This window comes from Apium graveolens, chromosome 2, assembly GCF_009905375.1.
Source record: "Apium graveolens cultivar Ventura chromosome 2, ASM990537v1, whole genome shotgun sequence".
Classification (NCBI taxonomy): domain Eukaryota; kingdom Viridiplantae; phylum Streptophyta; class Magnoliopsida; order Apiales; family Apiaceae; genus Apium; species Apium graveolens.
Genome location: NC_133648.1, coordinates 105,871,767 through 105,899,062, shown reverse-complemented (window position 1 = coordinate 105,899,062; position 27,296 = coordinate 105,871,767). Strand labels below are relative to the sequence as shown.

The following is a 27,296-nucleotide window of genomic DNA, read 5'->3' as shown; positions in this document are numbered from 1 at the left end:
TTTGTTTTCTGTTACATAAGTTCTTGAAGTTTGATTTGATTGTAATAAACACTGTATTCACCCCCTCTACAGTGAAAGTGTGACCTAACAAGATGATTAAAGGAAAGAAGATCAAGATAAACATAAGAAGAGATATGCATGAAGAAGGAGTTCCGTGAAGAATGGAATACTTGGAAGAAAAGATATCTGATTGATATATTTTAGAACAGAATTATATTCCATATCAATTAGCGATTATCTTGTAACTGTGTAGTATATAAACACAGACATAGGGTTTACACTATAAGTGTTATCATATCGAGAAGATTATTCATTGTAACCCTAGCAGCTCTCGTGATATTTGTTCATCACTGAGAGGTAACAGTTCCATACTGTAACAGAGTTTATTGTTTCAATAAAGTTTATTTTCTGTTACTTAAGATTTTAAAGTTCGATTTGATTGTATTATACACTGTATTCACCCCCTCTACAGTGTGTGTGACCTAACATATAAAATGCATTGAATCAAATGCTACAATATAGTATAGATATAACTTTTATTTGAAGAATTCAAAATATTAAAATAATTCAAAATATTTGTACAACATTATATTGATCAATGAATATTGTTGATCTAAAAGAATTCTTTTTAAAAAAGTTAGTTTTTTTAAAGTGAAAAATGAAAAATAAATCAAAATATTTGTACAATATTATCTTGATCGATGAATATTGTTGATCTAAAAGAATTCTTTTTAAAAAGTTAGTTTTTTTAAAGTGAAAAATAAATCGATTTAATATATAATCGTAGTTTTAACAAATCTAGTGAAATCTCATTTCAAATTTCAAATATTCTTAAAATTGGGACAAATCCCAAAAATAATAATGTTTTACCAGCGAAGTTAGTAATTTTAATATAAATAATCAATTGACTTGATCTTATAAAGACCTCAGACACATTAATTTATATTAACATAAGATATTAAAAAAATTCACATTATTGGTAAGATATTCTCGCCGAGCTTGTAATTTAAATTTATTAAACGTAGAATGTGACGATATTTTTCGACCGGGTCATATAGTCAAATTTCGAGTATTTTTTGAATAATGGACCAAGTTCTAAAATGCATTGACTCATTATAATTCTAACTTATCTAAATATGTAATACCAATATAAATTATTTATATATAAGCGATTCTATATTCAATATTTTTTTAAAAATTATATATGTACATTTTAATTACTTTTTATAATAAAAAATATGTTAAAAATATATGAGATATATTTTTAAATTAAAAAATAATTAATAAATAAGATAATAATCCATTTATATACTATGCCTAATTTTATATCTGGAATTCAATTCTTTAAAATTAACTGTACAAATATTCAACTAACTATCCTTTTTTTTGCGGAATTCAAATAAGTATCTTTAAAGTTAAATAAAATATTCATTTAGCACACTTACATATAATGTGTATGATAAAAAGCACATGTGACAATATGGTGCAGCGGTAAGAGGTTATATAGTTGAATGAAATAACTTGAGTTCGATTCCCAAAAACCACATATTTTATATAAATATTAAAAATATGGGTAATTTAGTCTTTCCAATTTAATCTCATGAAATTATACCCTTGTTCTCCTATTATATATAGAAGACAGAGTTGCATTATCAACAAACTTTCAATTGGTGTTGTATTCTAAAGAATCTCCCTGCTCCTTTCTCATCATTCAACTCAAAACATCCAAAATGAATGAGTGAGAACTTTTTGTCGGTGCATGAAGATGAATTCTTCTGGGTGTTCCCCCATTTTCAGTCCATTACTCTCTTATCTGATTTATCCTCTTACAAATTTCATCCTTGGCATTTAGAGTAGTCATACCTCTCATCTTTGTACATGAGTGAATTAATCTCAAAATTGTAAATCCTTCCTTGAAAATATGGTAAACATGCATTTTTTTGGGTAGCTGAAATCTGCACACCCTAATTTATAGGTGCACACTTCTTTTGAAATTAAGAGACCAAATTATCTTTATGCATATTAAAATAGTTTGAAATTGAAGAGTTAATTGCACTTTGCAGCCCCTACCTTTCATTTAAAATTAAAACAGTATACCTACTTTACAAAATATAGTTTGCAACCCTTAACTTTCAATATCAACTACAACATGCATCCCTTGTTGTTATAAAATTGAAATTGAGATGTTAATATTAATAACTAAAATTTCAAAATGTTAATATTAATAACTAAAATTTCAAATTAATTAAAATATTTATTTTAGTGCATTTTTTACATGAAAAAAAATTATAGCTATTTTCTATTAGTAATACTCTAAATTAATCATAATGCTAAATACTTAAAATATATTTATTAAGCAAAATATATGTTTATATATATAATCATAAAATTTCTAAATATATCTATATTTTAAAATTTTAAAAATTATACTGAGTAATAATATAATTGACATTAATATTATTTTTATAGTTTGAACTAAATTTTAGTTTAATTTAAAAAAATTTAAAATTAATATTTAAATATTTTGCTAAATTTCAATTTTACCCTCCACAATATAAATATTTTTAACAAAATGGTTAAAGGGATGCATATTGTATTTGATATCTAAAGTTAGGATTGCAAACTGTATTTTTGAAAGTAAATATATAGTTTTGCTATTGAATAAAAGATAGGGATTGCAAAATATAATTAACTCGAAATTGAATATGTACTTAATGGCATTTTAGTCACAATAACAAGAAAGAGTGTGCAGTTCGTTTATAAACGAAGGGTGTGCAACTCTCTTTTTTTGTTACCACCATCTTTGTACGTGTTGAAGCCTTTCTGACAAATATTTGGTGGGAGTCAAACCAAACACTTATTTGAGATATAAGTTGCAAGTCTTGAAGTGATACTTCCAGAATATCCATGAAATGCACATACTCAGTTCCATCAAGAACCTTTTTGATCAGGTTCAATTACACACTTTCAAAACATCAATTTTGAACGGTCTATTACTTCCTACTTAGGCTCCAAATTCATAGCCAGCCTGTATTTCTGTGAACTCGTCTTCATCACAAACATCTTCACCAACTTTCTTTAGCAATAGCATAATGTTTGTGTTCACGCATAATGCAAATTCTCTCACCACTTCTATATACAGGACATCATATTTCTTTACCGAAACTCTTGTTTCAAATTGAAACTTTTATGATAAATATTAAAATTACTCGAGAAATTTTTTGAGCAGGTTTTGTATTTAAAATAGTAATTTTTCGATTTATTAAAAAACGTTAGAGTGCAAGTCGTGTAATAACGATTCTATGAAAAATCAACTTTTAGAGGTATTGCTTTGACCGTCGATTTTGGCTAAGTTAAGAGAATAATTGGGAGTCGGATCAAAAAACAAAAGTTGATAAGGATTATGAAGACAACATATTGGTGTGAAGAACGAGATTAGAAATGGATAGTAAACTGTATGAAATGTCGTCATAGTCGATTGAGTGAAAGTCGGGTAGAGTGAGTTTTCTTGGTGTAAGTGGACTATTAATCAAGCAACTAATCGAGGTTATAATAATGTGCCCGTTTGAAATTTTTTAAAATAAATAATTTATAACTTAAATCGAATAAGTGATTAATAAGTGATAAATTGATAAATGCTTATAAGTTATACAAGTGTTTGGATAATTTAACTTATAAGTTAGAATTTTTTTTATTTAAATAAACTAAAATAAATGATTTTTAAATATAATTATCTTAATTCTCATATTTTAAGTTAGATTGATATTAAAATATATATTTTAAAAATAAAATTGATAAAAAATGAAAAATAAAAAAAAATAAGTTGAAAAAAATATGTCATTAATAACATTCAAATTATCAGTTTATATATTGTAAATTCAACTTATAAATTGGGTAGACAAATACTCGTCAATAAACTGTTGCGGGGTTATAAGTCAATAAGCTTACTTAACTGATTTGCCAAACATGCCCATTGTCTTTGAAGCATTTCTGTTCAAGTTTTCCTGCCTTAGGAGTATTTCTTTCGATCAACATAGAATATTATATAAAATCTAAAACTTTGTTGTCAAGGCTGTTTCTTTGATGTCCTTTAATAGCATTGATTTTGTCGTAAGAAAGGGCTTGGGGCGCAACTTGTTGCATGTATTTGCATTTTATCTCGGTGTAATCTTCAGTAACACTAGATGAACTAATCAATCTTTTTTTTTCTTGACGAATATGGCAAAATGAATAGATGCGAGAAGAGTATATAAACCTAGAATGGCTATCAATGTTTGTTGAAGACTGTATACACACTGTTCAAGAAAACCCAAGCAAGCACAGCAGCAGCTACAAGGCCAGTACTGAAAACCCCTGAAACCACAGCTTGTTCATCAACATCAGCTACTTTGCACAATGAGTTTGGTTTACCAGGGAAAGCAAGAAGCAGAGTTCCATGTAAAGATGCCCGGAAAAGCATTTGATGGTCTGATCGTGTTGAAAGAGAAAGCCCTGACCCTCCTTTGCTCCACCAGGCCTACTGGTTGGCTGACAGTGAACTCATTTTGGCCAGAAATGAGGGAAAAAACATTGCAAAAGAGTGGAATATGAATATGATTGATGTAGAGCAAGTAATGGGCAGTTTTGAAGGTAGTCTAAAAGGGCAGCAACAGCAGCCAAGTCCAAGGAGGTGTAGCCATTGTTTATCACAGAGGTAACTGGTATGATCTTCAGGAACAATCAAAGTAACTAAAAAAATTGTTATATCACCTTACTTCAAGCAATACTCTAATGTATATCATCCGCAATACATGGACTTGTCGTATAAATATATTCTAATGTATATTTAGCCTACACTAACAAATTTACAACAAGATATGTGACATATATAAATAGCAGGATCAGCACAGACGGTCCTCTTCCAGAAGATCCTGATAACAATATCTGAATTGAAAAATTGCACTGGCCTTGTGACAAATTCTGTGAAGTCTCGATAGCCAAACCTTGAAAATTACAGCTCAAATTCCGTTGATTTTGTACCTGATAGTAGGCATTAAATGCATATGATGCGTTTCCATAAGCATCTAAGCCATTACAAGATGATCCATAACCAAGTGTTGTACAATCACCAAATGTGCATGCATAATCGATATTCTCTGTAAGTCTACTTAAATCTTTGGCGTTGGGATTAAATGCACACCACCTCTTTGCTTGATACTGCACGTTTTGTGCAGCCACGAGAAGCTTGTTCTGTCCTCTCCCTGAAAAATCCATTCCAAATTTTGGTTGTCCGTCATACTTGAAAATTCCCCAGTGTCGCTCAAAGTTACCAGGAGCAACACTCTTGATATCCTCATCAATTAGTCCGAACAAGTACACTTGTATAAATCCGGGACGGAGTGGCGTGCCTTTATTAGCTGCAAGCTTCGGTAAAAGGCCATTGTAGAATCTATATGCATTGTTGATATTAGCATTCTTGTCTCCGTCTGTGGGCCATCCTACCTCGCCTACGATAATTTTCATGTCACCATATCCGGCAGCTTTTAAGGCAGAGACCAAAGTGTCAAAATTTGCATCAAAGACGTTCTGATAAGAAATCCCATTATCAAGAATGGGACTGCTTACTCCATCAAAAAAAGCATAGTCCATGGGAAAGTTGTCATTGCCATAAAGACTAAGGAAAGGATATATGTTTACAGTAAAGGGGGCTTTGTTCTGGGCTAGAAATTGGAGAATTTGGGTCATCTGGCCAAGTATGTCTTGCCTAAACCTTCCGGCAGAAGGAACGGGGTTATTGGTATCAGGCGAGTTGTAAACATCAGCATTTAGAGGAACGGTTGCTTTTATAGTGTCTCCAACGCCAGCTTCAATCAGCGCATTTTGGATGTTCTCAAGTGCTGGAAATGTAGCATCTAGAAATGAGTTGTTGTAGGCTGTCAAGAAAGGCTCATTGCCTACTGCCACATATCTGTACAATCAAGACATTCATTTTAAGTATATATATATTGTGATCATTGACAAGAAAAAATACACTTCTAAATTCCAAGAGTTCTTACTCAAAGAATCACACTTGTTAATAGCGTTTCTGAATCTAAATTTAATCTGCCGTTTCCTTCTTTCCCAGAGGAGAATTGCAATTGTACTTTATCGCAAAGTTTATTCCATGCCTACGCCATTGCCGTCTAGGTTTTTACAAAAAAAGAGCTCGTTGAATTTATACTCTCTACATTTTTTCGTTTAAGTCAAGGGAAACGATTGATCGATCAACATTAAAAATACACAATTACGAATTATCAAAAATTAATACAAGACAATCTAATAGCCAAAATTCATTCCCGAAATGGTCACTATATTGAAATCCCGCTCTCCCCCAACACCGCCAAAAAACATGCAGAGTACCTTAATACACATATTTTTAAATCAGAGTCACAATTAAGTGAGTGAAACATAAAGGATCATGGTAAACACTTCATCTAACTACAGGATCCGCATGTAAAGCTTAATCTTAATACATTATTGCCTAGATTCTCTTGATAGTGCATTACTTACGCAATGCCTTTATTCAACGTTTCATGTGTATGCATTACTTTAATTAAACCTATATTCTATTACCTAAAAGCAATCAGAACACGTATATAAAGATTTCGATAAGTAATTTAATCTCCAATAAAGCAAGTCAAATTTATAAACTAACAAAGCTTCAGTATTCAGAAAAGCAGAGCAAATTCTCACAATCTTACACAAGTCCAGCAACAACTTACTTGATGTTAACACCTCCGTTGTAAATGTAACGTGTGACATTGCGCTGAACCCATTGTTTAGCTCGATTGTAAGTGTTCATAGCAACAAGCTGATCATTAGGAATCGCAACCATAACTTGGATATCTGAACCAGTAAGCGCATTCATCGTAGTATCATTTGCATCAAACAGCTTCACTTTCTTGATTCCATTGTCTTTCAACATCTTGACAACAACTTTTGCTGGTAACTGGTGACTAGCCATAGTACCCCAGTTGACACCTACACCTTCAACCATATTTTTTCTTATACAAACACCCAAAAATAGTACATATATGATGGCCCATACATGCCTTCTTGACATCTTCGATTCCTGGCAAAAATACGATGTGTCTACGATGATAAACGGATGAATTTCTCAAGAAAATGAAGATAAATTCAAAACAGCTGAATTATGGCATGGAGTTTGAGTTTGTGAAGCAAGTGATGAAAAATAACTATGCAGATTTTTAGTTTTGGAGCTTGGAGGATGTAGAATATGTATTGAGAGAGATGTATGTGAATTATACAGTGGATGACTAATGAACAGCACGCAGCCACCTTTTTGCCAAAAGATGAATATGAATGCCGTCTGATAAAAGAATAGACAAATTGTGATGTGTGTATTTTGTACTAGTGTGATGTATGAAGCTCCAGAAGATTAGTATTAATCATATATATGGAAGATGGTAACTACTGGAATATTTGACAAGTGTTTAGATTTCAAGACTGTACATGATGAATACTTTATGCAGCAGATGTTGAGATGGAGACACAAATGGGACAGTGAAATATACTTGGATATTGAGAAACCGTGCTGTCGCGTTATTATATTGAATTGAAAGGTTTCACACTACTGTAGTTGTATTAATACAAAATTATCATGAAAACATCACCTTATTTTGTTTTATGTTCCATTGATCTTGAATTTAAACACCTTCATTCAACAAATACAATCATATCTATTTTTAAATACAATATATTTATAAATTAAGAATCTGATACGCATTACATATATTTAAAACAAAGCTTGCCAGAGCTGTACAGTTAGAAGCAAAAGAGAAGATGACAACGTGTTATGCACACTTCTTACCAAATTGATTAATGATGTTGCTTCCTTTGACAATTGTTTTGATAGACCAATAAACTCCAAGAATTATTAAAAGTATTACTCCCTCCGTCTCATTAAATTCTCTACATCACTTTTTGTTACGTTTTTCAATTTTGCTTTAAATTATTAACTTCATTATATCTTTTTTTAAAAAAAATTCTGTATAAAAATCTTATGTTTAAACTTGATTCAAAAAAAAAATTAGAATTATATAACTATATTTTATAAAAATCTAGAAAGGTGTGCAAATAGTAACGTATCGAAATGAACGGGATGGAGGGAGTAGAAACATTTTCTATACAGTAAACCTCTATAGGGATTTTTCTGTATCAAAAAGAACCTTGTACAAACATTTCATAACATTACATTACTTGTGTGCACCAAATATACATCATTCGTCTGCCAGTCGATAACAAAGACGTGATTGCCCACAAGCTTATTTTTATGGATTTTCTGTCCAAGTTAAGTCTTAGTTTTTCCTTATAACAAACATGGAAGTCGGGAGTCATTCCGACTTCGCGTGCATGTGTCCACATGAATTCACACAGGTAGAAACACCAGTTGATAGGTACTGGGCGGAGGGTTTTTTCATTAGCTTGCATGTGTTTCCCACTCTTCACATGCTTAAAGCCTCTCAAACGCACATGAATACGTATCTCTACCTTTTTCGGGATAAATTTTGAATCATACATGACTTGCAAATGTTCAGCGAATAGCAGATAACGGCAACTTATGTGATTTATTAAGTAATAAGATTACACAATTTTCACGTCTTGGATTTTTATGCTGAATACAGATGGCAACTGTTAAAGAAAAGGAAAAAACAATGCACAAATTCAAACTACAGTTTCATCATCTCCAATCCTCTGTATCTAGGGACTAAATAAACTTCAAACAATAAGTTCATCTTCAAGGTAGTTGTACTCGAATCTGAACTCTGTCTTGATTCTTTGGCACCTGTACAACATCACAATACAAAATAATTAAAAAAAAACAAATTATGTCTGAAATGTTGTGTATCATAATCAATGTACAATACAAAATATTGGGAAATTAAATCATATCCTGATATGATGTACTCATCTAGCTGAACTTAGTTGTATGTACTTCCAATCGAAATCAAATAACACAGATATACTTAAAATAATAATAATTATAATTAAAATAAACTTAAAATAATGATAATGATACTTAATGCTAAATAATGACAAATTAATCCTATGTGTATATAAAATGAATTAATGCTAAATATTGACAAATTAAAAATATGTGTATACATGCAATAAACTCCATTTCTAAAAAGTTAATACAAAACAACATACAGGAAAAAAATAATGCTCTCCTACAAACCCAAACAAGGAGACCCCCAAAAAATCCTACAATGATCCCAGATCTAAGTCCCACGACTCAATAATAGTGCATATGGGGGAACAACTACCAGAAGAACGCCAGTGTGTCGATAAACAACAAACGGCTTGGTCACAAATACACTTTCAATATCTAAGCAAAAACAAATACTAGACACAATAATTACCAAATGTAAAGTTAGCCCAAGAAAATGTCATGAGGGCGAGGAGAAAATTAGAAAATACAGATCAAGTAACCTATAATATTCCAAATTAACACATTCATTTGAAATCAATATTATAATACCTCCAAGTTCACAAAACGAAACATAAAACCTACAGGCGATGAGGAATGGGCGAGTTGGGATGTCATTAGAAGAGAGGGTCTTTAGTAATTAGTATTCATATGATATAGGTGTGCTCTATTTCTAATGCATCATACATACATTATGAAACCATTTCTGCAAATCTGCAGATCAGTATACTGGTAGGTTATATTTTACCTTCTCAAAACCTCTCTATCAAATTCAATTGCACAAACAAATAAAAGTCTGTTTCTAATTGTGTTCCTTGTCCATGTACGTAACCAAATATAATTATGTTATGCCGGTGGCCCTGTCCAACGAAAATCCACATCTTTCAATCTATTTTTTCAACGGCCACCAAATGAGACTAATCAAATTTCTCGACAGTTAGCCCCAATTTAATATCAATAACTTATCATAATTTAAATTGAAAGCCGTTAAAAAAATATTCATCCTCTGTAAAGACAAACACAAAAACAGCCTTAATATGTAGACATCAACAAAAAAGAAAGTACGGAGTTAAGTAGACAAACCATCCATGCTGTGACTCGTCACTAATATGGAAATCGAAGTACACGTACGTCCCCTGTTCATAATCATCAGTGGCCAGTTTTGGCTCCTCATGGCGTTGAAACCAAGTGTTGTATTTTTTATGGAATCTCCATGATTGCTTCTTTAGTTCCTTTGCGGCTAGATATTGCTGATAAGTATTCTGTACAAAAAAAGGACCACTTAAGAACAGCTACATAACAGATATCTAGCCACATTAATTATAACTCTGAAACTCAAGTATATGGCCAACATAGAACCCAGCCTACCTGTTGATAGTAAAAGGCGAAAAAAAGGGTATCAGTGCCATAATTATCAGCTCCAAGTCTTTCCCAAAAAGAGGGATTATTGACAATAGGGGCCTGTACTTGAGGATAACTGGAAGGGGTCACGGCAGGGTGCCTCTGTGAATTCCAATAAACCACATATATTACACGTTAATCTCACATCAATATACAGAATAGTGTAACAAGATGTGCAATAAGTAATTATCATATCATACCGGGGTGTAGCTCTTTGCACGTTCAGAGTCTTTTTGCTGAGGAAGTTTGTAATATGCAGACTCAAGCATCTGCAAATTGTATAACTGATCATGCATGCCTGCAGAATTTTGAGATGGTCCACCAATAGCACCAAGGTCAGAAACACTTCTCCGACCTATAACACCAAGGCTTCCTGAAGACTGATTGGAAGGTAGAGGCTGCCCTGGAGAGAGATCAATATCCCTTGCCGCTTGGGCATTCTCTGGTAAGGATCCAGTCACTCCACCCTGCAGTAGAGATCACAGAAGAGTTCACAAGCAGTCACATCATCCGTGACTTGATATTCACATTCCATATATATGCAAGAAAGGGAATCCATATCATAATTAGGGAAAGCAGCTAGAAAAAGCTAGAGCTGCTTCAGCTATGCAGCTTCCCGACCACTATGTTAAAACAGATATTATCAAGTGATATTCTTTTTAACTACTTTATTTCATTCAGGTGTTTGCTTAAAGGAATTTATGCAATAATCTGGCAACCATAAAATATTCATTAAAGATAGCGTACTCTGGATTCTAATATAATTTTGCTTATTTTGGAATAGTTTCAGCAGGGAGAAGCAAAAATGTGACAAAAAAAGTTGCCTTGCTATTCCCGGTTTTGACAAACATGACTATCAGAACAAAATAAACTTAGTCCGAACATACAAAAGTCGTAACAATCATGCCAAGTCATACAAAGTATATTTAAACATACCGGCGTATCTAAAGCATATGAAGCTTTTATATCATCCTCATTCATGAGATTCTTGACAACGCTTGTCCTCGGGGAAGATTCAGCAGCTAAATCATCAGAAAAACTCTGTTGGTGTTGCAATTCTTCAACTTTTGTATAACCTACATCTGCAACAGGTACAAAAGATATGTATATCACCTTTACCATCTCTAGAGTTCTCAGCATACTTTAAATGGACTTGTAGAAAAGGTAATTTGAGCTCTAATAGATTATTACTCTTATTAAAGAAAGGAAGTTCATAAAGATAAAAATGCAAAGGCAAAATAATTGAGATGTTATAACAAGATTATACCACATACCTGAATCTTTATGACTAGTTAGCATTGTTCCCTGCTGACTGGACTGTTGTTGAAGAGTCGAATTTGACTGCTGTTGCAAGGAGGCAGATGTGACGGCATTGAGACCAGGTGCTTGAATTCCAAGTCCCAACCCAGCTTGAGGTAAGGCAGTTGAGCTCTGAGAATTAAACTGAAAATATATTTTTGATTGCACAATTAAATTACTCCATCAATATAATGTATCAGCAAAGGCCAGAAGAATATCAATAATATACACACGGCATTACTTATCAATCTTACAACGAAGATGAAAGAAATGATATTCTATAATACAGAAAGTGAATTGTAGAGTTTCAGGCACCAGAAATACTTATTTCTTGGTCTTCTAAAAGAATGAGGTATCTCTTCATCAGTCAACTGCTTCTTTCATTTTCTTATTGTAATAAAACCGACTCGAAATTCAAGCGTGATCTGTTGCCAACAAGGGTGGAATAAATGCGAATATGGTTTACCAATTAACATGGTCAAAAATCTCAATGAAAAATTGGGGAGACCCCAGAGCGTGGTGTTTTCCTGCACCTTACAAGGATAACTAGTCTACGTTATATTTATTTTCTCTACTATAGCACCAGGAGTTCAAATTTGATCTAGGCTAGTTTGGGCCACTTTCCGGTCCTCATTTTAAATAAGCAGAACCTCCTACTGCCCTCATTTGACATATAATTATTTTTCACTACTAAGCTCTTTAAGAGATAGTAAACACCACAAACTACTCATATACAGTGTTCTAAAAATCGGTCTAGGCGGCCGCCTAGGCGGCGCCTAGGCGCTAGGCGGTGGTAAAACGCCCCGACTCGGACCTAGGCGGTGATTTAGGCGTTTTTTCAAAAAATCGGGTCAAAATCGGGATTAGGCGGGTTAGGCGGTCAAAAATCGGTCCTAGGCGGTGTAGGCGGAAAATAATTAAAAAAATATATTTTTTTACGTTTTTATAATTTTAATTCATTAATTTTATAATTTCACACAATATCATGTCAATTTCTAATATAAAGTATTGGTAAGAAATAACAAGTAATCTAATATATTTATTTTCTTACTTAAAATAAAAAAATAACATCTTATAATTAATTTAAAAGTGTGAATTAAAATATAGTTAATATTGTAAACTCAATAATTATTACGTAACGCATGTCAAATGTGTAGATATTGTTTGATACCATTCTAATTTCTTTTTTTAAACAAATATTTAACATATTGATCATTATATAATTATAAAAATTAAAAATAATATTTATATTCTTCCGATTAATCTCCGACTTGCCGATTAATCTCTCGAAGGTACCCTCACCGCCCTGGCACGCCTAGCGATTTCTGGAACACTGCTCATATATGAATAGGAGCTCATTTACAGATTGCATAACTTTTTCAAGCCCCCGAGAAAATAAATGAAGTAAATTTATTAGCAAGAGGAGTGGCAAAATTATTACTTATTTGAGGATATCGCGATGATATATCGAAAAGGACCTTCAGAACAAACTTAAGAAAGACTGTTCAAAGTTAATAATATAACAAATTAATGATAAATGAAAGAAAATGAAGTGCCATTTATAGATATGCAACTAAAACTCACCGAAACAACCATCAATTAAGGTTCAAACTACAAGTCTCACCATACTATGCTTTTTTTTATAAGATATATTACAGATCATTCACTATGACATACAAAGATCAATAAATAAGTTATGTACAGACTAGTAACAAGTAACAACTAATAAACACATTAAACTATCATGTACAACTCAAAGAACTGATATATTGTTTACATTGGAAACCTAGAAGAATTCTTATGTATCTTCTCTTATGAATTCTCTCCACTTTTTCTTCCATGTCACCTAAATTTCAAAAGTTAAATATTCTCAACACTAACTCCATAGTACGATCAGAACTATGGGGCCGTTTGCTTTGATCAAAGCCATCAGACTTTAAGCTAAAAAATGTCTATTTGTGTAATAAGTTAAAAAACAACTTAGTTGAAAAAACAGCTTAAAGTCAGAAGTTGGACTTAAAGTTGAAAAAACAGCTTAATGTCAGGAGTTGGTAGGAGGTACTTTTTTGAACTAATTATTTTATTTTTGATATTTTATTCAATATCATCATTCACATAAACAACTTGTTGATTTTATTTTCATTTTTACATTGTTGATAACTCGTAAATTGTACAAAACAATAAATACCCAAACAGATATCAACTTAAAAATATACTTTTCACTTATAACTTACAGTAACTTTAACTCATAAGTCAACTTTTTAGGCTTACCCAAACGGGTCTCACTTTGCTTTTATCCTTATACAGTTTTCTATAGATTTACTGGACTAAATTAATATTAAAATTATGCTAATTGTATAATTGTCTAATAATGTAGATATTTATAAAAAAGAAAGAGTATCAGTATAATCATTGTTTGTAACTCAAAATTTTAAATTTCCGGGGCACAACAGGATTCACAACTTGGCATCTATGAGATATATGAAAGATATCTGTCACAATTTTTTATATTAAATAGAGAATTACCTGCTGTAGGAGCGGATTGTTTTGCTGTGATGAAAATTGCTTGTGATTTTCACCGGTAAGGGGAGGCATGCCAAGCATGGTACTCTGACCTTGCTGTTGTACCTGTTGGAACCGCTGTAAGAACTTCTCCCTCTGATCTGGTGCAATTTCAGTTCTTCCACGAAATTGTCCCTAAAAATTCAAATAAATGGTGTCATGTAATGAATAATTACTTCAGCATTAAAAACAAAAACAACATAAAGTAACTCAAGCAATGGCACACTGGCCAAAGCTGAAAGGAATTATCTCAGGCTGACTGATGAGCACCCTTTATTGCAAAAAAAGCTTAACAGTTTATGAACCCCTATACATGTGGTTCAATATTTCTAGAAATTAATAAAATATTTATCTTTGTATGGCCTTAAATAACTAGAAAGGGCAAAAACATTATAAATTGCTATAAATGTCGAAGATTTCACTCAAGAATACATATTCTTGTTAATAATACAGGTACCCAGATTCTCATCAGGCTTATTAATTATTAGAATCCTGAAGTCCCTTTGACACTATAAGATGGCACTTTTACAAAGAAGTTACCAAATGATAGGCTAAACGCATTAAAATTATAAACTATAAGCAAAGGTGACACATACCGCCTCATTTTGGTTTTGAAAGGTACTTCCAGGCCTCCATTGCATCCCAGGAACTACAGGAGAGAAAAACCTGGCAGACATACCAGCAGCCTCACCAAGACTCCCATTTTCAGTCATGTTAATTCCATCAATAGCTTTTGCAGACTGCGGCGACATCATTCTGTTACTCAGAGTGGAGTCCAATTGCTGCCCTATCCCAGTACTGGTAAGTCTCTCATCAGCGCCTACTATACTTCTCTTTGCAATTTCGGAGGCAGAAGGACTTGATGCACCAAGGGCTCCGTTGCTAGAAAGTATACTACCAGAACTTAGAGGATTACCAGTTGATAGTGGGCTAGGCAGGCTACCTCTACCTACACCCCTTGGACCAGTTTCAGATAAAGCAGGGGATGATTTGCGAGCAGGAGAACCTACAAATTCCTCTTCCTTGGTCGAAACAGATATACTTATTGGAGCCGATGATACAACAGCAGCAGCACTTTCCAACACCCCCCGAGCAGAACTTGGACCTGAATGTATCACTGTTGTAGCCATACCAGGTAAAATATGAGCAGTGGTATTTGGAGTGCCAGTTGCATGGCTACCTGTTGGTGTTGTTGGAGCAGAAGCACCAACAGCAGCACCTTTAGATGATGGAGTTTTTGGAACAACATCTGAAGTACTGTCTTGGAAAGTTGTATCCTCAACTTGTTCTTGGACAGAAGAACCCTGCTGCTCGGTAGCTGTCACAGCAGCCTGGAATATCATACACCAACCACAGTTTACTACTGTTTATATTTGATTACAACGAATGCAAAATATTCAGCAAAGATAAACAGGAGTTCAAAACAAGCATATTTGGATTATGAAACTAGTAGCTATAATCCTTTAAAACACACAAAATTCTTATTTTGAAAACTTTGTGATCCACTGAAAAAGCCTAAATATTTATTACACCTCGGCACAACATTTGAAATTTAAATATAGTCAATAGTTGGCCAGCATTGCATTGGCACACAAACGTTAGATGTTAAACCTCTTTAAATTATGGAATAAACTATGCCTTTGTTATTCGAAGCAAAGATAAACTAGCACCACTATAAACCTTTCTAATTAGCATATGAGGTTTTCAATCTTTAATTTGTATCCGTTGACGATACAAATAATGCAGAACACCACTAAAAATTACAGTCAAACAGTTTCCTTTAACTTTCTACAGAGAGTAGCAACTTCCAGTAGAATTCAAAAAAATTAGAGCAATATCAATATTTATTATAGAAAATCACAGATCTACAAGAAAATAGAACTGCAAATTCAAATGACTAAAAATAAACTCAGAATTATAAGTTAAAAATGTTAAACTTGGATCCAGCAATTTTGGACACAACACGACTTACACGACATGAAAATTTAGTGTTTGTGTTTGCCTTTTTAGTACATGATACGAAAATACACGAACATGAAAGTACACGACCGAGATTTAGTATCGGTTTTGTGTTTTCCCTTCGAGTACACGACACGAAGTATACGACATAAATACATATTATAATTAAATATTAATATTTATAATGAATATATCTATATTTATAATAGATATATGCATATTTATTTTTAAAATAATTACTTAATTATATAATCTGTATATAAATGTGATCAAAATATATACTTTTAATATATTTCATAAAAATTTTACCTAAAAATCTTATATTTTTGTTTATTTATTTATATATTTTAATTAATATTATTATTCAACTTTACACGAAAAACACGACACGAAATGAAAGTACACGAAGACGAAAGTACACGAACCCTAAACATGTCGGTTTTGTGTTTGACCTTCAAGTACACGAAACACGAAAATACACGACACGAATGTATACGACACGAACGAATTGCCAGGTCTTAAACTTTAAAGTACACAGAATCCAACCACAAATATGTCCCGTTCTTTTAGGTATTTAAGATTAACAAGCGAGAGAGTTGGAAGAAGAATCCAATGATTCAAGACACCAATAAACTTAACCATGCTTATGCAAATTATATGTGCTACCGCTATTGTTTCCATGCCTCATGCCTGTCTCATACACATTATGTGATAAAAAAGCGCAATAAGAGCCTGCTTTAATTTGCTTCTAGAACCGCAAAGCAGTTTTTCCAGCCAAAAACAATCTAACACTACAATTGCTTTGCTTATGAGTTGGGAAAGCTACTTTTATGTGCACTACAATTTGCAAATTCTGAGGAAAGCAGCTTTTACAACTTAAGAGAAAAACCAATATTAATATTTCAAAATAAATGTAACCATAATCTTTATGTTGATCTAGAAAAAGCAGAAAACCTAATATTAACCTCTTCCTAACCTTCAAATTAAACCTTTTTATAAATTATATTCCAAACACTTGCCACTTTTCGCCACAAAAGGTTAAGGACAACGTTGTGTATTCATCAAACCGGATGTAAACTAGTTACAACTAAATATATGTTAAATATGATTCCATATGTGGAAATATGTATCAGAAATTCAAAATTGATCAATTTATGCCACATGTTACTCATACATGCCCAATCATCAGAAGTCCTATTGGTGCAAGCCCAGAAACAATCTCTAATATATATTGAATTTAGGGCATATGTCACTGAAATAGGTATAGGAACTTGTGATGTCCTTGGTGTGGCAAGAAATTCCCTGTTAGTAAATGATCTCCTAATCGGAAGGATGCACCAAATCCTAACTAAGGAAGTATCCAATAAGCTTCTCTAACTGAAACAATCACCTCCAACTTATACCTTCTAGTCTAGATACTGAGAAATAACATACCGGCAGTTGAGCTGAAGATATTGTCAAAGAGGGTTTCAAACTTAAAATTGCACTGGTTGCACCAACACCCTGCGGAAACAGAAAAACTACTTTTTTATAAAAGCATCTTGACTTACAAGAACACATTCAATGTATGTCTCCATACGAATGCAGACAGATGAACAGTAAACAGGCTTCCATGTGGTGTTTAGTAACAAGCAAGTTCAGTGTTCATGTCTGTATCATCTCGTTGTTTATATTACAAAGTACAAACATAACTATCAAGGACAACTCAAAGATTGGCATTAGACACATGGTTCATGTGTAAAATGAAGGACTTAAGAGGACTAATGACAGCACTTTGATGAATACACATGCCACCTAACTTGCCTACTCGGAAATTATTTGCGCACCACAAAAATATAGCTTTTTCCAAGTAGATGTCTTGATTTTTGAAAAGCTCACCAAAAGTATGTATTGACGTATGCTTTCCAATTTAATGTCCTTCTGGACAAATTTTGGGTGAAATTGATTGACAGTGACTTCAATTTCATAAATAAGTACTGGATATTGATGTGGCTTTGTAACAACTCTTTAATGATATTATATGAAAGACAGTTTCATATTTACAATAATATAAATTTTCTATTAGAAAAAGGGTTCAAATTTAAGGTAAACTTGGTCAATTTGACTGAAACTTTGCGGAGAGACATTTACATAGGCACGGAGGTCTGTGCATAAAAAGTTGGAAAGCATATGCAATGATAATTACAGAAGTGCCATAGCCGAAAAACATGTTGTTACAAGCCTATAAGACCCACTATAACCCATAAGTTTCTCTCCTGTCCCTCAACCATCTAATGTAACTAAACAGATGAACCAATACAAAGAAAACACGTGTGTGTGTGTGAGTGTAGACTGCTAATGAGTATTACAATTTTGATAAAGAAATATAGATTGATTGTTGAACCCTGTGAATTGCGTGAAAGTAGGCTGCTCCAAATTTGAGGGTCAAAAAGTTTTATAATATGTTATTGGTGGATAGAAATGTCTATTATCCTGTCCAAATCTTATGTAACAGATTAAAGCAAACAAGTATTGAAATTTTATTTCAAATCTGTGTCAGTAATACTGGCCGTTACCTACATGTCGACATTACATCAAAGCTAAAACTCTCTATCAGCTAACATATGATCTTTAATTACTTCACATCATTATGAATCAATATCGCATTTACGCGAATTCAGAGTGCAAGCATTAATGGAGAAGGCTTATATGGCAAAGCTCACAAGAGCGTAGAAATGACACCCAAGTAAAGTAAATGAAATACCCAACGAGAAGCACGAGTATATTGGCAGCAAGGGAATGGTCTCAGCGGCTTAATGATCCCCTATAATTTCTGAGGACTAAATGAGGGAAACGGAAATATCACCGCCATTCACTCATACTAAGTGGTTCAGAAAATACTTCGAAATCTGCACTCATAAACACCAAGGAAGAACCCTTTCAACTTTTTTTTAACAAAATTTACATCAATTCTGCTTATTGTTGCAGAACAGCATGGTGGTGTTTTATTTTCCAAATACTCTTTTTGTATGACACTCTATGAAGCTAAAAATGAATCTTAGTTTTATAAGCATGCATGCACGTGTGCATGTTTTTATCCTTATGACTGGACAAAGAGAATAAAAGTATTTAAGCACAAAATAGTAATAATACTCAGCAAACGATGTGGTGTAGCTCATATATAATTTACCTTGACAAGGCCAGGGGGTATCGTGACCAAATCTTCAAGAGCCTCCACCTTCTCCAGCGGTAAAGAAATGTAAAGTTCATCAACATCACTGAACTCGTCAAAGTCCTCCTAAAATTTAGTGCAAAAAAAAAGAGAATAACAAGCTTTATTATGCCGCCAACATAATTGAACAGCTGTTCTTCAAAACGAGTGATCTAAATCAGAACGTGCTTCAAAGTTCTAATAATGCTATGTAAAAATTTAAATGACAAAAATACTAGGGAATGTTAAAAAAGTATTCAAAAATCGAACTAAAACAATAATAATGCAAAAGTAGAGAAGCTGGCTTAGGTAGACCTGATTACGTTCCACATAGTCATCCAAGAAATCCTTGACATCATTAACCTGATCAGGACTCAATTCATCATTATCCAATAGCCTGAGGATCAGTTCTAACTTCATGATATGAGCTTTGTGCCGAGTTATAGAAGCTTCCAAATGTGTCTGAAGTGAACATAATCCGTAATAAGTAACCAGTATAACAAGACAAAAAAGCTAATAGACAAAGGAACATCTTTATGTTACCAGTCTGGGTGGCCTGGTTTTCCCTTTCTTAACAGTTAGCCCCTCCATCTCAGCTTCAAAGCTATCAATTTGGGATTCCAACTCTGATACCTACTCATAATGAGATGGAATTTGTTAAACAATTAATTTTTATTGCTTAAATACACATAAGTTGTGTACCATAAACTTGTGAAACCTCCCTCACTGGACTAGTGATGTCCGAACTTTATTTTCTTAAACCACATTTACTTCAATTAGTATTACATAAGATCTATTTAGTTATCCATGAAGATGTTAATGACACAAAATTTTAGTATCGTACCACATTGTTTATCCAATCCCTTGTTTCAGATTTAGCCTTCTCCTTGGGGTCCTGTAAGAAGATAATAGTCATATTTGTATCAAGTCAGCACAGAGACCAAAGTGAATTCATATACTTGCTACACATATTATATTTTCACCATAAAAAGAACGATTTGTATATAGTACAATCAGTGATTAGTCACAAACCAAAACAGAAGAGTACATAAAATATCATATAGAGTGAAAGTAGCAGTGCTTACTGTTTTAGGCTGTTGACCAAGACCTTCTTTAGAGAATGCTTTTGTTTTTGTTTCCTTTTCACATATCTTAAATCTTTCCATCTCACGCTCAATTTGTTTTCGAGCATCCATCAGAGCCTGCTCATAAGAGGCACTAACCTATGTCAACATGTGTCAAAAAAAACTTATTATTAACTTGAGGATGAAGCAGTAGACATTAGTAAATTAGAATAGAACAAATTTGTTCCAGAATAAAGCTTAGTAGGACAAAGATGCATCATATTAGGTGAAAAAAAATTGAGATAAAAACATAATTGAACATGTATATATTATACTTGCCATCATTAAAAGAATCATTCTACAGCACTAGAAACCTTAATACATAAAAGCTAAGTATTCCTGGTGATGATAGGGCAACCAATCAGTGTAATACATAATATTTACTTCTTAATTACAGTGAAGATGTATAGTTCCGTACTTGTGCCTTGGCAATACAAAAGAAAAGAAACACTCATAAAAAAGTAGTTACGAGTTAGTTTCATGTCCCGGGGACATACACAATTTTATAACAACGATGCAATTTTATAACAACGATGCAATTTTATAAAAACGATACAATTTTATAACAACAATACTAATCACACATTTCTAGTTGCTATCATTCGCCTAGGTAATTCACATTTTGGTCATGTATGTTCAGATAATATGCTGTGTACCAATCAAATGTGTTTAAAGAAAGCTCCATATACAAACATAACATAATACATATTAAACTCCTGCCATAAAATCACCATTTCTCACTTATCCTCTACTTTCACATTTAAAAAAATGTAAAAATTAAAACAGCTACAAAATTACGATATTAATCGAGACGTAAACCAACCTTCTTATCCTTGATCTCGCTAGACTGAATCCACGTCTTGATCTGGTCTCTATACCTCTGGAGCTTCTTAATTTCCTTCTTCAAGTCCGCCTCGAACTTCTCCTTTTGATTCGCATTGTCCGTATCATACACCTACACAGATTAACACATATCAATAAAAATTACTAAAGCACACACACAAACAAACAAACAAACACAAACACACACACATACAGACCTTATTCCAAATGCTATCGAAAACATCAACGCCTTCTTGAACCTTCTTGAGAACTCGATCGATCTCGCCTTGTAATTTCCTGCTAGCACCCATTGTGGATCAAAGTAGAAGAGTTTATCATTCAAAACCCTAGCTTATATATGTAAGGAGATGTGTGTGTTTGTGTAATTCAACTTCAGTTGTGGTTAGGTTATGAAACTCTGTAATTTGGGGGTTTTTGTTTGTTTAATCGGTACTAATAGTGAGGTTAGTTTGGTCCGACCCGTTTGCAGCACAGACCCTGTTTCAATTTACCCGCCCACATATTACTCCATCTTATGTTCACTAGATTTAGTGCACGGATAATATTTTTTTCATGTTAAATGGAGTAAAATTTTGCTCTGTACAATAATGAGAGATCACAAATTTAACCTCATCTAGTTTTCTGTAAAACCATCAACGTTTTTCTGTGCAATTGAGAATATTTAATACAGATGTTACTCCTCGATATCGCTGCCATTCACTTTCTATATTTTTATTTTTATGAACTTCAATCTAAATGAAAACAATTTGTTAGTCCCTTTCTTTTTTAAAAATTTTAAACTTTATATAAAATTTATCATTTGACTTTTCAAGCCCATTCTAAATTTTTTGAATGAATAGTGAAATTAATTATTTTAAAAAAAATAAAATTTTATGTTTATTTTAGTATAAATTATATACTTTTATTCAAAAAAATAAAAAATTAAAAAAAATTATCTTTGTTAAATGGTCAAAACACTTCGAGGTTTGTCCATAAAAAATAAATGTTAAAAATAAAATAGAGGGGTAGAAATTTCATTTTAAATTTATATTCTATATCTATAAATAGATTGAGTTTTAACTTTGAATTTATTTATAAATAGAATTTTAATTTTTTAAAAAAAGTTAAATTTTTTTATCTATATCATAGTTCATTACGATAATTTAAAGTATTTACAAATTTCTTTTTCCCCTATTAAATTTTTGTTCAAATTATTTTATTAAATTTTTGTGCAGATTAGTCTAGGCAATAATTTTTATTTATTGATTGTATATTTTATTTACTTGTTTGTCTACTCCCAACGATAAGAATCACATAATCAAATCCCCAACCCCACTCTAAATATGTAATTTTACACTATTTTGGTCTAAGACCTTTCTCCAACCCAACTTTAAGAATTATACCGTCAAAATTTACATCAAATTTGGTGTCACGCTAAATTTTTGTTATTTCTATGTTGTTATTGTACATTTTATTAAAATAAATTTATTTCATTTTTATCCAATCACTTTATTATTTTAACCTTACTTTTGTAATTTAGTAATAAAATAATCTATTTTTGTTTTGGTGGATTGGAGTTAAATTTGAAAATAGTATAGTTTTTACATTATCTTGGTGTAAAAATTAAACCAAAATAATACAATGGGTTGGAGATGCTCACTCTTAAACAATGTTACTAAATATATTTATCAAAAAAATCTATTTCTCTCAACACCGTATTTTTTTTAATAAGAATTCGACCTACATTTATAATAGAAAAAATAATTAAGTGTAAATATAAAGGAAAATGTTGGAAAAAAACATATATTAAATTTATTATGAGACAATACTGTATATTGTATTTTAAGTTTTTTTCGGTATAAACTTGAACTTGCATATATTAATATCTTAAATTTAAATTATATTATAAATTATCGACTTAAAATATATAATTTTGATAAAACATATTTGTTTTATAAAGAAATATATTAGTATTGATTTCAAACTTAATAGCCTTAAATTCAAAACTATTTTATTTATATAAGAAAATATTAGTATTACAGTAAATTCAAAATTATGTCGATAATATAACCCACTTGATAACACATACTCCCTCTGTTTCTTTTTAATAGTCTTTTGACTTTTTTGCACTCATTTCTAAGTGTTTTGACTGAATAGTTAAAATAATAAATTTTAAAAATTTCTTTTTTTGAATAAAATTATATAACTTAAATTTTTATTTACAAAAAGAAAATTTTAAAAATGATAATTTTTACTATGCGGTCAATGCATCTCGAGATGTGTGCAGAAAAATCAAGCGACAGATAATTGAGATGTGTGCAGTGTGCAGAAAAATCAAGCAACACATAATTGATTAATACTAGAAATAACTAACAGCAACAATAGTCAAAATATCATTTAATAAGTTTGAAAAACATTTAATAGGTATGAGGGTGGGGTAGTAATTTCTCATTACTGCATGAAGTAAAATTTTACTGTATTTAGTATCACCCTTTTTTTGACAGTATAGTGCACGGATAATTTAAAAATATTATATATGACCTTGTTTATATTAATTACATTAACATTTTTAAATTTAGTTTTAGAAAAATTACAAAATAATGTTAGCAGATGGGGCGAAAGACCCTAAATAATCATATTTTAATAATAATGACCCAAAATACCTACATCTTAAAAATGGCCCAAAATATATTGTATAATAACCCAATGGAGTATCAGATCTAATACTCATTTGTCACTAGATAACATGTGAGGTATTCTTTTGAAAGTGATGTATCATTTAAAATTATTAATTATTATATTTAAGTTCACATTTTAATTAGGGTTTAGGCTTAAAACTTAAATTGATATTCCTTTTATTCAGTTTTTTTAAATTTTATGGTTGTCATAGTGACTTAGTTTTGTTATGTACATGCATGTCTTGCACAACAATCTCCCTCAATTTTTTAGAAGATTACTTGTCACAAATTTATGCCTTATAACAAGACTAGACCCAAGCTAAAATTTAAAAAGAAATAAACTAACAGATTGACAAAGTACAGGTTTATACATAAGAGTTATCTTGCAGTTACATTGAGAATCGAATTTACAAAATTAGCTAAACTTTTCATATCATGGTTGCTCTCTAATCAAATCCTTGAGTTTGACAAGACACTCAAGTTCTTCAATTATTTCAGTCCTTCTTAGAGCTTCCACCAGTTTTAGCCATTCATTTACTGAGTACTGTCAAGATATTTTATCTTGTATCATGATAATTTATGAGTCTTGATATTCAGAAATATACCATCTGGAAAAACTCTACTCAATCCTTTGGCTTTTAGTTCATTTGACCTCTTCTCAAACATCTCTATCTCCTTAGCCTTTTGATGGCATTTACCTCCATCTCATCTTTCTCCCTTGCATGCCTTTCATCTCTTTCTCTCAATCTTCTAGCCAGTTCAACCTTCCTCATTTCTGTAAATACATCCTTCCCAGTCATCAAACTAATTACTCTTTTAAGTTCTATAATTGAGTAATTTTCAATCACTTCTTTGTTGAGTAAGTTGAATGTTCCATCTTTAAATAAATTTTCACCTCTCATAGAGTTTCAAAACAGACTTTGACTATTTCTTCAGCTAGTTGATTGTTGTAGTCATTATCTGATATTTCTTTTGAGATTGGTAGAAAGTCATCTTGATTGAAGCAGTTCCAAAGAGCACTCATTTCAGCTTCTTTTTTTGTTTTTCTCCCAATAGTCTTGAAATGAGTTTTGGTTGGTGGTCTGAATGATGGAGGTTTATTAGTTTCTTCAAAGAGGTTTAGTTGGTTATGATAGGTATTTTAAGTAGAGAGTTGGCTGTACGTTTGTAGAGATATTTAGGCTTGAAGGTCTGGATGTTTTGAGTTGGTGTTTGGCTAGGGATTTGGGTTGAGGATTGTAGAGTTTTAGATGCTTGGATTATTGGTAATTTATTGATATCTTTACCATTTTCTCCACTCTTCCTCTTCTTCTTTCCTTCATCTTTTCCCTTCTTGTCATCCCTTTCTTAAAAGCATCTTTGTGACTGCCACTACCTTTTCTAGATTGAGTAGGATTTGATCCAAAAGATTTAGGTTCACTTTTCTTTTGCTCATCATCATCCTGATCATCATCTTTTATGTTTATATCAATTTTGGTAGGAGGGCATCAACATTGTTGATATATCTTGAAAGAATAATGTTAGTCTTAAGGTCTTCATCAGCTTTGATCTTCTTGGTCTTCAACTCATCTCAATAATCATCATGGTCTTCTTATTTTTCATCACACGGTGCTTTAGAATTATAAAGTGTCTGCACTTCTTGGTAGTTGGACAGATGTAGGCCGCTCCCTTACTAGGTTTAAGATATGCCTTAGGAAAAGCTCCTTTTTGGCCTGCTTTGAGTTCCCTAATAAATTGAGTGTCCTCATAGATCATCACTTTGACTTTGTTTGTAAAGATATCTAGTTCTGATGCTCTCCTTGATTTGAGAGATTCTAATGAGACTTGCATACATCTGTCAACTCCAGAATCATTTATATTGATCACAACTCTCTTTTCTTTTAGCATTTGTCTGGTGACTAGTACCACTCTTAAGAAGTTGACATTATTATTGACTGCTTTCTTGTAAGTATGATGGTTTAGATTCACTGAGACTCTCAGACCTTGCAGAAAGTCACCAAACTCCTTGTCAAAGCAAGGGCCTTCAGCTGCCATCATTATTCTATCCTTCATTCCAACATCTACATTGTGAATAGTAGGTTTTAGCTTGGACTCCATCTCCCCCTTAGGCTTGGTTGTAGGCATCTGAAGATTCTGGGGGATCTGTGTGTTAACAACTTGTGGTGTTTCTTGAAGAGGTACTTTTAGTACACCCATGATAGCTCTCAATGACACTCTTATCTGCATATGATAGTAATTTTGAGAGTCGATCAATGTTTTGATGTCACTCTGTTGACTATGAACTAGATATGCGAGTTGAGTGACCTGAGTGACAAGAGAATTGTTGGAGGTTGTAAGCTCAACAACTTGGTTTTGGAGAGATTGAATTTGAGCAAATGAAGAAATAGATGAAGTAGGCATTGAACTTGTGGAAACTCCACCAAAAGATTCTTGAACCACCCTTCTAACCTTATCCATCATCAAGACAGATGGTTCATACCTGGCCTGGTAAAGTTGATCCAGTTTGACTTTGGTGTCATTGTTTTGAGAACTTTGACTTTGGATAACTGTATGAAGGGCCACAAAGGACTCCCTTAGTTGGTTTACATTGGCTTCCACAGATGTGAGATCTAGCTTGGCCACCTTATCAGTAAATTTGCTGAAATTGTTCTTGATCTCCCTTTGACTGGGCAGAAGCTCATCAATTTTAGCATTCAATGTCAGATATATTTGTGATGTCATGTCTAATGATGATTTGTGTTTAGTTTTCAAATCTTAACTAACAGGACAAATCAGGACTTAACTGAAAATCAGTACTTATGCTGAAGTCAGAACTTAAGATATCAGAACTTAAGTTGTCAGAACTTAAGTTATCAGAAGATATTTATCAGGAGATAATATCAGGACTTAAGGAGACTTTCAGATAAGGAAGGCGGCTGATTGAAAGGAAAGAAGATCAAGACTAAAACAAGAAGAGATATGCATGAAGAAGAATTCTATGAAGAATAGAATACTTGGAAGAAAAGATAACTAGTTGATATATTTTAGGATGCAGAATCATGTTCAATATCAATTAGAAGATTATCATGTAACTGTGTGTCTATATAAACACAGCATAGGGTTTACACTATATGTGTTATCTTAATCGAGAATATTATTCATTGTAACCCTAGCAGCTCTCGTGATATTTGTTCATCGCTGAGAGAAGACGGTTCCATTGTAATACTGTTTTAATAATAATATTATTCTGTGTTTCATACTTGTGTTCTTAATTCGATTTGATTGTGCTAGACACTATATTCAACCCCCTTCTA

At 32.3% G+C, this 27,296-nt stretch overlaps 2 protein-coding genes across 4 annotated transcripts; both read right to left on the bottom strand.

Moving 5' to 3' along the window:
• Positions 1–4,557: 4,557 nt before the first annotated feature.
• On the bottom strand, positions 4,558–7,527 carry LOC141706046 (glucan endo-1,3-beta-glucosidase 8-like). The gene is made up of 2 exons (XM_074508882.1): positions 6,741–7,527; positions 4,558–5,947 (listed from the first exon to the last, which is right to left on the bottom strand). The coding sequence occupies exons 1-2, from the start codon at positions 7,079–7,081 to the stop codon at positions 4,831–4,833; spliced, it is 1,458 nt and encodes a 485-aa protein (XP_074364983.1). The 5' UTR covers positions 7,082–7,527; the 3' UTR covers positions 4,558–4,830.
• A 1,053-nt stretch (positions 7,528–8,580) lies between these two features.
• On the bottom strand, positions 8,581–21,853 carry LOC141707717 (uncharacterized). Of its 3 annotated transcripts, none has more exons than XM_074511056.1 (16): positions 21,544–21,853; positions 21,327–21,458; positions 20,465–20,581; positions 20,224–20,274; positions 19,923–20,012; positions 19,695–19,841; positions 19,359–19,466; positions 17,624–17,692; positions 14,827–15,561; positions 14,195–14,365; positions 11,644–11,812; positions 11,306–11,451; positions 10,570–10,836; positions 10,337–10,471; positions 10,052–10,230; positions 8,581–8,824 (listed from the first exon to the last, which is right to left on the bottom strand). In XM_074511056.1, exons 1-16 carry the CDS (start codon positions 21,634–21,636, stop codon positions 8,758–8,760), a joined length of 2,676 nt encoding a protein of 891 aa, XP_074367157.1. In that variant the 5' UTR covers positions 21,637–21,853; the 3' UTR covers positions 8,581–8,757. The 3 variants fall into 3 exon arrangements, with proteins under 3 accessions (XP_074367157.1, XP_074367156.1, XP_074367158.1); XM_074511055.1 differs by having other exon boundaries at positions 20,465–20,602; positions 21,544–21,852; XM_074511057.1 differs by lacking the exon at positions 17,624–17,692 and having other exon boundaries at positions 20,465–20,602; positions 21,544–21,852.
• Positions 21,854–27,296: the final 5,443 nt, after the last annotated feature.